The following is a 12,211-nucleotide window of genomic DNA, read 5'->3' on the forward strand; positions in this document are numbered from 1 at the left end:
AATGTTTCAAAAACATAATCTGATGTGCTATACGTACTCATTCAGTCCTTCACCGTACATTGTACGAGTTTTCCCTCGTGCGGCCAGGTGCAACGAATGGAAATTAATATAGATACATTTTCTTATTGAATCAGTCGGTGGATGCATTTTGCAATCCAACGGTTTCAGCGTTTCTGAACTTGGCTCAACATTTGAAGTCATTGATATGAAACTTGTAATCAACTTAACGTGAGGGAGGAGGATTCTGGAAAGAAAAGGATAACCCAATTATTTGGGTTAACATGTTTTTTTCTGACAAAGTGAATATGTTGTACAGATGTTGCCCTGGACAATATTGGTCGGGAAAAAATGAGTATAATACATGTAAACCAAATGTTATACAATGTGGATGGTTGATTAATGGGTAATGATTAATCAAGATTCAATGAAGATCAAAAAGAAGAAAAACAAAGGCGTGTTGAATAACGTTCTGCGAGATCACTTGTATGCAATCATCGAATTCCCGTGTAGTAGGACACTTTCCAATCATGTCACAGTTTTGTGCCAAGTAGAAAGGACATGCTGCATTATCGATCAACATCTTGGATGGTCCCATACCAACGGATCCTTGTCAAAAAAAGGAACAATATACCTTAAGCATTGAACTAATCCACTTCTGGAAAAGGCATTCTCCAATAATTCCATGAGTTGAAATCCTCCTGTCATAATTCAAAATTGCAAATCAAATCTTTTTAGTTGTAAAGTTCGTAACCTGCAAAGCTACACGTTTTGGAGATTTTTATCACCTGCTCAACCAGAGAAGTGGGGGGGAACATGTCATTGACGAGTGTGTGTAATGATGTGTAGGATTTTGAATCAATACGGTGACTTGTTGCGACTTCACCCTATTAGTTTTCATGGCATTTTGTTAGTACCCTGTGAGAACTAAAGCAAATACTATGGTAAAAAAAAACATCAATACAGGATGCACACCTTGGGATTGATAATAAATATCTTGCCCTTTGGGATTCCCATCTTTCTGTAACTAAGTTCATCAGTGTCTCTATTGCCAAACCCAGCATAGAATGGGTTATAATCAGAAGGGAAAAGTCTTTTGATATCCTGCAAAACATTATTATCAGAACAGGTGTGATGTCAGTAAGGAAAATACCTTTTGATGACACTTCTGAGTTGCTTGTGTTTTTGAAATTACCTCTAGACAAGCAATCTTGAACTCATGAGGTGCCCTTCTTATTACTTCCATCAGTTCAAAGCCACATAATAATATAAGAAGTCAGATGTGTATATTCAATAAAATAGGATGGATATCATAGACAAATAATTGATGACTGACTATAAGTTTTTTTTTTTCTTTTCTTTAAAGCTTTGTAATTTCTATCAGTACAGATCAGGATTATAGATAATTCAATGCCAAACAAAATAATAGAAGTCCATATTCTTTTTGCTGTTGATAAACCAAGGAAAGTATATTAAAACTTTTAATAGCATCGTAATTCAACACCAATACATAAGGCCAGGCAAAGATATACCCAGCCACTTAACTCAGAACTCCAAACACATAATGATAAAATGACTAAATATCAAGAAGTCCATTAGCCTAACAGTAGTCAAAACTCAGAAAACACTTAATTTTGCTGAAACTCGTGCATTTGCATCACTTGTATGTTTTGGTCCACCATACCTTTTACTGTCTAGCTCACTTTGGTGATTTGACAACAGTATACAAGTCTTCATAAAGATGGAATTATCATATGTAAAGTATGTGTACATAAGCGGAAAGAGAAGTCATCATTTCATCCATGGATCACAAGTCGCTACATACACTGATATTGCAATAATACCTATTCAATGGCAATTGCTCTTACATTAAAAGTGTCTCACCTTCTCGGTAAAGAGAGGGAAATAATCCGTCAGGAGAAATGACAACAGGTCCATTGGGTAAGTTCTTGCCATCCTGCAAATATATGAACTTTTAGTATCACCTAAAGGTGGGGGATGCACTAGCTAGCAGAGAGAATTTCTATAATTCTGCTCTCCCAAGGGAAAACCCCCTTTACACCATGAAAACAGTTTAGATCATTTACAAACTTGTACAATATACAATGGTATTTATTAATCTTTCTCTTAATTCCCTTAACCAACAAAGAGGCCCTCCTAACTACCCACTACATCACATTGGTTCCTTTGCCTCCTAGAATAGACCTTTAGTATTGGAACCTCTTGGTACCTAACACAGAATTTTTACAAAGATAACTGACCAGTCAAGATGCAAAAACATAAAGAACATAAATTACAAAATTGAAGAGTTAAAAGTGATGATATCCAATTTTGAGGTATGGGAATTGAGTCCCATATTGGAATTATAAGATTCTGATGTGAGGTTTATAAAGCCTTGGACTCTGGCTAAACTGGCTAGCTTTTATGGTGTGGTACTCCCATACTTATCAATTGATATCAGATGACTTCAACACGTCTTTCAATTGTAACTAGTGATAAGTCACACATTTTAAGTATGATTTGATTTTCATATGCTAATAATTATGGCTTCCACATGCATGCAATTTGACAAGACTAGAAGGGTAATGAAAGGTGATAACCCAACATCCTTACAACAGTTCATCTTGGACCAGATATAGAATTATCCTCAACAGTTTGCGTACCCATAAATACTCTTTTTTATTCATTTAGATATGTTGACTTTGTATACCATTTCACTGTAAATATAAGGATCTTATCCTATAGATCTATTGTGATCTGAAAACTTTACAATTAAAATAATGGAAACAACTCTAATTGCCATCTCTATATATGGTTTACTTATAAGTTTTACTGGGTTTGCCGCATCATCTTATTAGAAACAGAATAATCCTACTATAAAAATCATATTTTATTGTTTACAGAAGAGCTTGGTGGCTTCAGTACCTGTTTCAAGTTAACCAAAAAGTTCCTGGTAAGATAAGCTTGGACAATAGCACGGGCACTCAAAAACAGTAACTGGTATCCATTTTCCTGACATAAAAATACGATCTAGTATGAGACCTTAATCTTCGTGGCACAAAATACAGTGAAATAATGGGAAATCATGATAACATCAGGCACACTATGTTGACTTTTACATTATACAGATAGAAAAAGGTCAGCTCATACCCACTACACGTATCTGCATCTATACTATATTCCAAAGCAAGAGAAGGCAAGAAGAAAAGAAGTACTTAAGCAAAAAATAGTAATGTTGATTAGGTGTGCAAACCTCAAAACGATACAGTAAAAAGTTGTAAATGTTATTGAAAGAGGCTTGTGGGCATTGTCCATTACCATTTTAGGTGCATGGTATTCGAGTATATACTTTAATCGGCTGTATATCTCTTACTTTTCAGGACCTCTGTAACAAGTTTGTTACAACTTATTAGCTTAACTAAACTTTGTTAATTACAGTTTGATATCCTTGCTATAGTTAGCATCTGTACCATAGTTTGTTCCCTAGCATAGTTATCTCATATCTGTATAGTTATAAATAACTGAAGCTTAGAGCAGTGAAATCAATTTGCATAATATATATATATATATATATATATATATATATATATATATATATATATATAAATTGCTTGAGTGTGTACATATATACATCCATACACACACAAATTAGCATAAAATCTCCCCAAGTGTTTGCAAAAACCACTCCAGATGCAACAAAAACTCTTCGTCTGTAGTTCATCATCCCTAAAATAGAACACTGATTAAGTAAATACCAGTTACTTGGGAACTGAATGTTCTTTTCCTCTCCAAAGCCAAAACGCAAATATCATTACAAAAGTCAAGTCACTAATTTGAGAGTCATGTAAAACTTATGAATGTTGAGAACATTCAGAAATCACAACAACAACAAAGCAGGTATTTCATCACATGTCCACTACACAAGATTCCTTTAACAGGATTGACCTCATTAAATGTAAACATTAACAACCCTACTCCATCTCAATTTACATAAACTTCCATGTGAAAGTAAAAGAAATGTACATACTTTAATAGCTGAGAAAAGCCTTGCCACTCCAGACTGTGTCCAATCTCTGCCAACCAAAGGCATGACCTGCCCCAAAACGTCAGATCTGAAAGGAAGAAAAGGGTAAAGCACTAAGCAGTTGATACGAATTGAAACCAATGCCATAATAATGCAACTCGGTCTTATATTCTAGCAGGAATTTTTTTCTTATTTTAGTTCATGTTTCATATGTTTAGCTAGCCATAAACTCTGTCTATGGTTTCAAAGGCTGGTAAAGGACTGTTAAAGCTTTGGTAGTCAGCATAAACTCGTTAATATACGAAACCCATTCATCTACTAATAACAGCAAAAGCATTCATGTAAACAACTTTTTTCTAAGCCAACTATTACATTAATGTAAAAACAACCTAATAATGATAATACATTTCATAGTAAGTGAACATCACAGGAAAAAAGTAAAAGAAAAAAAAAAGATATATGACAATTCATTTCAAGATTTATAAAAAGGGATTGCCCTAATATTGTATGCACACAAGCTAATGATAGAAAGGTTGTTCATCCCACCCCGACAATCTGAATAAACATTATGTTAATGTATCATTAGACTACTCAAAGTCTAAACCTATACCATAAACAATAAAAAACGGAACTAGTTTCTCTTTTATATATTCCTTCATCCATTAAGATCCAGAATTATAAATTATTACCAAAATTAGCATTTTAGAACCACATTCTGATTTCATCAAAAGTAATGTCCAAAGCAGGGAGCAGAGGTATTGTAATGAATTAACAAAAGAACAATAAACAGCATAAGAAATTCTATCACTGGTCTTACTTGGTCATTGTTCTATGTACATCAGAAATTACAATTATTGCATTCGACTTCCGTAGGTTAAAAGAACATTAAGAAGCATAAATAGAATTATCTCTAGTCTTACTTGGTAATAGTTCCATCTACATCTGAAATTACAATTCTTGCATTCCACTTCCATAAGTAAATATGAGCATCAACCTGTAACATGATTAAACATACCTGCTAAAGTAAGCAAAACCTAACTGTGTGAATAGTCATATGGAACTCATATTCACAATTAATGCCAAACCTGCTGTCTTCCAAGAACCCTGGAAGAGAAACTGAAGGTTACCAAATTTTGACCATCCTTGAGATTTAAGGATGCTATCATCTCATTCGATGGAACATTTGTCCTCACGAATTGCTTGCGAGGAGACTCATGCCTGGCAGATGTTGGAGAAGGTTCAACAGTAGAAGTTTGCCAATCAGACTCAGAATCTACAAATACATCCTCATTTGATTCACTATCAGTGTGCTCAATTGTCTTGACTCTTCTAAAAGGAATAGGCCAAAGTCTCCATCTGCGTCCAGACGAAGCTGGTCCAGAAACTTCATTTGTAGCCTTTACTGTATCGTCCTGTCTCACTGGAATTGTATCTTTGGGATCAACAGGTAAGTCTAAACCAAATACAGTCTTTCCAAGGACAAGAGGGGCAGCCTTTTCCCATCGCAGATAACTCTCTCTGAACTTCAAAACCAGATTTTCATTCTTAATTATGGATGATGCTGAACTTCTAAATTCCTCCGCAGATATCCGATGTGCTTCAAAAACCTCAGCAGCAGCAACCAAACCCATACCCACCTTAAGTTCGTGACCACACAGTGAGGCCTCAAATCCTGCACATATTTTAAGAAAAATAAAAATTTAATTTCCTAGAACAAGCCAAACTAATTTGAAGTGCAGGTTTTAGTTCTTACTCAAAGCAGAATGACATTGGTCCTCATCAATGGAAGTTACAATTTGAGGTTCAGTAAGTTCACTTTTCTTACTGCCATCTTCAAGTGTAGCAGTTTGTTCACTATCATCTACATGATCATTTGATACTGACTCCTCAACACGTTCATTATTACATTCAATAACATCTTTAGTACCGGAATGACTGCCAGAACCAGTGTCAACTTTCACTGATGCATCTCTATCAACCACTTGAGCTTCTACTTCTAATTCTGGAGAGCTGTGGTCATCAAAGGAAGAAGGCACACTAAGGGGAGATAACCTGTCACTTTTTCTACATTGATCGATGTTTTCTTGTTTATTTTCATCAGTAATTGAACCATTTGCAATGAATTTCTCTGCTATATTTCGAACCTCCAGTGAAGAATCTCTATCTTGTATATCAACCTGAATGTTTTCGTCTTTATTCTCATCAGTAATTGAAATATTTGCATTGGATTCCTCTGCTGAATTTTGAACCTCCAATGAAGAATCTACATCTTGTAAATCATCGTTTCCAGCCTGCTGAGTAAACTCACGTAATTCCAAACAACTTTTGAAGACAGTCTCTCTCTTCATACAAGATACAGCCTCTTCTGAATCAGTTTGCAAAAGATGATTTTCTTGATTTTGAATCACTAAGGTTTCCTCAGTGCAACAATTAATTTCCCCCTGTCTTTGAGCTTCCAACAAGAGCCCGGAAGTATCATCACCTACCTTAGTGTCATAACTACTAGAAGCATCCGGCGGACTAACATAATCAGCAGTCCAAGCATTTTCATCAGATATAAGTTCCCCATTGCCCTCATAGAAGTCAGTCCCTTCACCTGGGCCTAAATGAAATTGAGGATGTTTTAACTGAACATTGTCCTCATTCTGCTCCGATTCTGAGATAGGGGCCGTCAATACATGACCATCAACACTGACCAAAACCACCTCCGGATGGGAGCCCTGTGAGTCCATAAAATTATCCACGTCTAGATTCTCATATCTAGTAGAATCATATTCCGAAACATCAAGTGAACCTTCAAAAGAGGATTGATCATCTGGGAACTCATAAAATCTCCTATCGACATCAGATTCTGCCCTTTGAAGTTGTGACAAAACCGAGGAATGGCCTTCACCAGTAAGATACCGCACCCCTGAATCAGATATGCTATGGTCAAATCTGTGACCAACTCTACCATCAATGCCCAGATAACTATTATTTTTTTCATCAATTTCGACACCACCGTCTTCTTGACTACACTCAGAATTACCAGCAGTCCCATTTGACTTTATTCCATTATCACCACCATCAACATCCACCTCTTTTACAAAATAAGCCTCCCCGGAATTGTCAAGATACATGTGGAAGTGTGATTCAACCCCATTGACGTTTATCCGAACAAACTTTTCAGCACCTTTGAGGACACCTTGAAACTTACCAAAGCGAACATACCACGGCGTGCAGCGGAACGTGCCATCTTGCTGCTGAACGACAATGACATCAACCGCCCCACCAAATGGATGAAAAGGGGTCGCAACTGAATAGACACCTTGGGTTATCAAGCTTCCAACTTTGCCCACCACATTCATTCTTGGCAGCAACCAATGACCAAATCTTTTGGGAGGCCCAAAACTCAGACCTCAAATTTCTTGAGTCTGATCCTGCTTTGTTAAAATCGCAACGGGTTGATACAACCATATACTTAAATTACTCACCAACCCACCTAACCCAAGATTGTCCTAATTTCTTGTTTTGTTTCCCCGTGATTTCAAATTCTTGTTCAAAAAGAGCACTGCATGGCACTCGACAAAATTAACAAACGGAATAATGATTAAGGTGATGAAGTTCGAGCACCTCAATTTCAAGTCACAAAATTTCAACGTTTGAAAATAGAAAAAGCAGCTCAAGAAAGAAGGAGAAAAGGCGGCGAGACTTACAAATTGAGAAACCAATAAGAGAAGTGAAAAAAATTGAAGACGATTTGCGTAGTTTTAGCAAGAAGGTTTCTTGAGATTCTTGCAGTGCGTTGAATGCTGTTGGGTTTTTTTCCTGGGGGTTTCCAACTGAAGACTTTTTTTTTATTGGGTTTATTTATTTTGTTTTGATGAACGAATGGATAAAGAGAGAAAAATCAGGTATTAGAAGTTTGAACAGTAACTACGAAGCAGAGCAATAAATAAATCGTGCCAACCCAGATTACGAACCGTGTGAGGGCTCTTCCGCCATTTCATACTAGTTAGTTGCCGTTGGAAATCACAAGTGTTTTTCACGACAATTTTATGTTTATATCCAGATCATCATACATACCATACAAACTTCCTGTAAGCACTTTTAAGAACTACAACTCTCTCGTGTTTAACCATCCAGCCTTTGCTACAATATTTTCTCACAAAATTAAATTAAAATAAATATTTATTTACCAAATAAAATTTCTGAATTCAACGGGGTTCCAATAAGTTTTTTCTTAGTCTTTTTTCTATTCTGATTCTCTCTATTTTTACCTTCTCTGACTCTGGTTTCTTATATTATGGGCCCGATCCATGACCAATGAAGAATGAAAGTAATGGGCCGAAAGAGTAAAAAAAGAAGGCCCACGGAATGTGTTAGCTCTGCGTAGGTGGCAAGTCATCGTCGTGAAGGAGTTCAGAAGCAGATTCAGATCTATGAATATGATGATACGTTGAGATCGGATTTGCTCACATTCTGAACCGAAACCAGAGCAATGGCCATGGCCGAAATGCGAACGGCATTCTCGCTGCTCATCTTCTTCTTCCTCCTCTCCCCCTCCACGGCGGAGATAAAGTCCCTCACCATAAGCTCCGATACCCGCCCCATGATCCTGTTCGAGAAATTCGGGTTTACTCACAAAGGCCATGTGTCCATTGCAGTGTCCTCGGTCTCCGTGGGCGTGCTCTCCTCGGCGGTGCAGCCGGAATCGTCGCGGTTGGGATTCTTCCTCCTGAACGAAGAGTCTCTCCTCCAAGTGCTGATGGAGATCCAACAGAACCCTTCCTTCTGCGTCCTCGACTCCCACTACATCCTCCTCCTCTTCACATTCCGCGACCTCTCCCCTCCCCCCTTGGCCTCCTTCAACCGCTCGTACCCGGTCACCTCCCCCAACGAGTATAGCCTCTTCTTCGCCAACTGCGCACCGGAAACCTCGGTCACCATGGTCGTCCACACCGAGGCCTATAATCTCGACTCCGACGCTTCCCGCGACTACCTCTCCGCCGGTCAGACCCAGCTCCCCTCCCTCTTCTTCCTCTTCTCCATAACCTACTTCGCCATCTTCGTCTTCTGGCTCTACATCTGCTACACCAACAGGCGCTCGGTTCACCGCATTCACATCCTCATGGCTCTCTTGCTCCTCATGAAGGCCTTGAATCTAATCTGCGCCGCTGAGGATAAGCATTACGTAAAAGTCACCGGCCTCCCTCATGGCTGGGACGTGTTGTTTTATATATTTCAGTTCATCCGCGTCGTTTTGCTATTCACCGTCATCGTTTTGATAGGGACGGGATGGTCTTTTCTCAAGCCCTTTTTGCAGGACAGGGAGAAGAAGGTCTTAATGATTGTGATCCCGCTTCAGGTTCTGGCTAACTTGGCTTCCGTTGTGATTGGGGAAACCGGGCCTTTTATCAAAGACTGGGTTACTTGGAACCAGGTGTTTTTGCTTGTGGATATTATATGCTGTTGTGCTATTATTTTCCCCATTGTTTGGTCTATAAGGTCGCTGAGAGAGACTTCCAAAACTGATGGGAAGGCTTCGAGGAATTTGGCTAAGTTAACGCTTTTCAGACAGTTTTATATTGTTGTTATTGGCTACTTGTATTTCACCAGAATAGTGGTGTTTGCTTTGAGGACTATTGCGGCTTATAAGTACCAATGGGTGAGCAATGCTGCGGAGGAAACTGCTAGTCTTGCGTTTTATGTTGTCATGTTCTACATGTTTAGACCTGTGGAGAAGAATGAGTACTTTGTTCTTGATGAGGAGGAGGAGGAGGCTGCGGAAATTGCTCTCAAGGATGAAGATTTTGAGCTTTGAAGATCTTGATTATGGAATTTGAATGGATGTTCACGTGCTTACCCTTTTCTCCTTTGTTTTACTATACCCCTTTCAACCTTCTGCTGCCAGAGAAGTGTCTACAAGGGAATACTGCCTCTATATTTAGCTTCTTTTTTTTCTTGGTTAGCTTTGATGATGATGATGATGATGAATTCCGCGGCATAGAAAAAGGTTTTCTACTTTCCTTTTGTCCATTTCAAGCTATATGTCATTTTGAGAAGTTGTACCGGTGAGATCTTCTATTGATCGGTCATTATTGGATTTCTTCCATCATATTTGGCGGGAACAGGTGCTCTGTACATTTCTCAATTCATTCATTAGTTTCTTACTTTATCCAAATTGTTCTTAGTCGTAAAATATTGTTGCTTTACTTTACATTACTCATGTGTGTGCAATTATATCACGTTACTTTTATATAACAGGGTGTTCCTTTCATAATTCATATTGCTTTTTTATTTAGTTTTGATATACAAAGACCCTGATTAGAGAATATTGGACAAATTCTTCAAAAAAAATTACTCAAGAATGAAAAATTCATCGAACTTGTCCTATAAGCTAAAACTAACTGATGTGCCTTACTTATGATGTAATCTTTAATAATAAAGCAATTATGCTTCTTTAGTTGGTGAGTGTGCTATTGAATAGAGCATTTTTTGAATTGCCTGTGAATGGTTCATCAACAGCCAGGATCAGGCTCCACATTTTTTATCAAAAAGAACAATTGATGGGGTGAGTGGTGCATTTTATTGTTAATCATATCACCTGATATGGAGTATAATTTGGGCTTTACAGAATGTAATTCTATTGTGATTTTTCTAATGTGATTTTTCTAATGTATATTTCTAACTGTATTACAAATTATTCTTTTTTGGAGGAGTCATTTAGGTCTAATTGGTTGACCGTTGACAGTTTGTGGAAATTGGGTGGTTTCGGTTGGTAGATGATAACTATCACACACCGATATTTCTAGCTCCCAAGTTTCGATATTTATAATGTGTGTTAACAGGATAACCAACTTCGAATGGTTTCAGTTAAGAAAGAGTGTGTCTATAACATTTAGGAGTTTATAAGTTAGTTTGAACTTCAATTTTGATGTGCCAGTTTATTTTGTGCGGGATTCCCTTACGGAGATTATCTGAACAAAAAAAATGTATGTTGAACAAAATACAAATGAAAAAGTGAAAATAGAAAGCAAAAGTGATAAAAATTGCCCCTTTTTAGAGACTTTTTAGACACCCTTTTAAATTTTCCTTTGAAAGGGACAAACGAGACTAATTCTAGGGCGATCACCTTAGCAAGTGGTCCTCTATACACCATTCATAAATAATAGTCATTGAATTAATTCAGGATGCAACGTGGATTATGTGGTATAAGCTGTTTTTGAATTATTATTTTTAATTAACTATATTAAAAAAAATGTTTAAATTTTATTAAAAAGTTTACGATACATTTTAGAGTAAATAAGCACAAATGCATATATTATTCATTTTATAGGCAACAAGTTTTAAATATTTAAATTGTTTTTAAACTTAAGAAAATTTCTATAATTTTACTGGTATGCTTGAGATTATACCTGCAATTTGCAAAAAAAAAAAATGTTCTTACAAAGCTAAAGAGTTATAGTTTATAACTATTATTTTTAACAGTTTTTGTCCTTTTCAACTTCATGAAAAGTGTAAAAAAATCATCTTAAAATTATTTTCGACAAACTTAACCAAAAAAGAACTTTTTTTGATTAAATAATTTGATTTTGGGATATTACATCTTATAAAGTATACAAAAAATTTAGTTGAAGAGAAAAATGCCCATCTTGGATACACATTACTGAAAATAAATATATTTATAATTTGATTGGGTTTTGAGATCCACTTTATTTCAATGGCTATATTGCACAGAAAACTCTTGTAGCGATTGAATATATTTTAAAAAAATGAGCCTTTGTGATGATTCTATTCTTTGTGATCTTGAAATTTTAGATTTTAATATTTTTGAGAAAGTGACAAGAGAATAAAAGTTGTCCTCGCTGAGTAAAAAGGGATAAACATATTTTCAATGTACAATATATTCTTAGGAATATGCATTTTTCAATTAGCGAAGACAAAACCTTCTTAGCTTTGTAGGTGAGAATAAAACCTTTTTGTGCTGATCGCCCTAACTATATTATTCTCAATAAACTTTAAGCAATAACATATTTTATAATTTTCCCAAATGGATAACTTTCAATGAATACAAAAAAAATTCGAAAAGGTGACGCATCTAAGAAAGAAATATTTCAATTTATAAAGGATTGATTTATTCCCTCAATTTATAACAGTAGGTTAAATTAATTCTTAAAATTAATAAAATAAAATAATCTATGAAGTATA

The 12,211-nt window shown here is 36.3% G+C and overlaps 2 protein-coding genes across 3 annotated transcripts; one reads left to right on the forward strand and one right to left on the reverse strand.

Annotated features, from left to right (window-relative positions):
• Positions 1 to 242: 242 nt before the first annotated feature.
• Positions 243 to 8,023, reverse strand: LOC108329340 (phosphatidate phosphatase PAH1). Of its 2 annotated transcripts, none has more exons than XM_017563510.2 (11): positions 7,717 to 8,023; positions 5,775 to 7,571; positions 5,107 to 5,693; positions 4,942 to 5,015; positions 4,025 to 4,109; positions 2,923 to 3,009; positions 1,882 to 1,954; positions 1,193 to 1,236; positions 973 to 1,101; positions 786 to 884; positions 243 to 698 (listed from the first exon to the last, which is right to left on the reverse strand). In XM_017563510.2, exons 2-11 carry the CDS (start codon positions 7,366 to 7,368, stop codon positions 645 to 647), a joined length of 2,826 nt encoding a protein of 941 aa, XP_017418999.1. In that variant the 5' UTR covers positions 7,369 to 7,571; positions 7,717 to 8,023; the 3' UTR covers positions 243 to 644. The 2 variants fall into 2 exon arrangements, with proteins under 2 accessions (XP_017418999.1, XP_052728643.1); XM_052872683.1 differs by having other exon boundaries at positions 5,775 to 7,581.
• Positions 8,024 to 8,346: 323 nt separating this feature from the next.
• Positions 8,347 to 10,184, forward strand: LOC108327775 (protein CANDIDATE G-PROTEIN COUPLED RECEPTOR 7). The gene has a single exon (XM_017561474.2). The coding sequence runs from the start codon at positions 8,502 to 8,504 to the stop codon at positions 9,822 to 9,824; it is 1,323 nt and encodes a 440-aa protein (XP_017416963.1). The 5' UTR covers positions 8,347 to 8,501; the 3' UTR covers positions 9,825 to 10,184.
• The last annotated feature ends 2,027 nt before the right edge of the window (positions 10,185 to 12,211 follow it).

This window comes from Vigna angularis, chromosome 2 (genome assembly GCF_016808095.1).
Source record: "Vigna angularis cultivar LongXiaoDou No.4 chromosome 2, ASM1680809v1, whole genome shotgun sequence".
Lineage (NCBI taxonomy): Eukaryota > Viridiplantae > Streptophyta > Magnoliopsida > Fabales > Fabaceae > Vigna > Vigna angularis.

What these genes read in the sequence shown, in the direction of transcription:
- LOC108329340 (XM_017563510.2), bottom strand. Translation starts at nt 7,368, where the DNA reads ATGAATGTGGTGGGCAAAGTTGGAAGCTTGATAACCCAAGGTGTCTAT. An exon ending in CCAATGTCATTCTGCTTTGA is followed by an intron (nt 5,694 to 5,774) that starts GTAAGAACTAAA and finishes AAATATGTGCAG; the next exon opens with GATTTGAGGCCTCACTGTGT. An exon ending in GTAGATGGAACTATTACCAA is followed by an intron (nt 4,110 to 4,941) that starts GTAAGACTAGAG and finishes TCTTCCTTTCAG; the next exon opens with ATCTGACGTTTTGGGGCAGG.
- LOC108327775 (XM_017561474.2), top strand. Translation starts at nt 8,502, where the DNA reads ATGGCCATGGCCGAAATGCGAACGGCATTCTCGCTGCTCATCTTCTTC.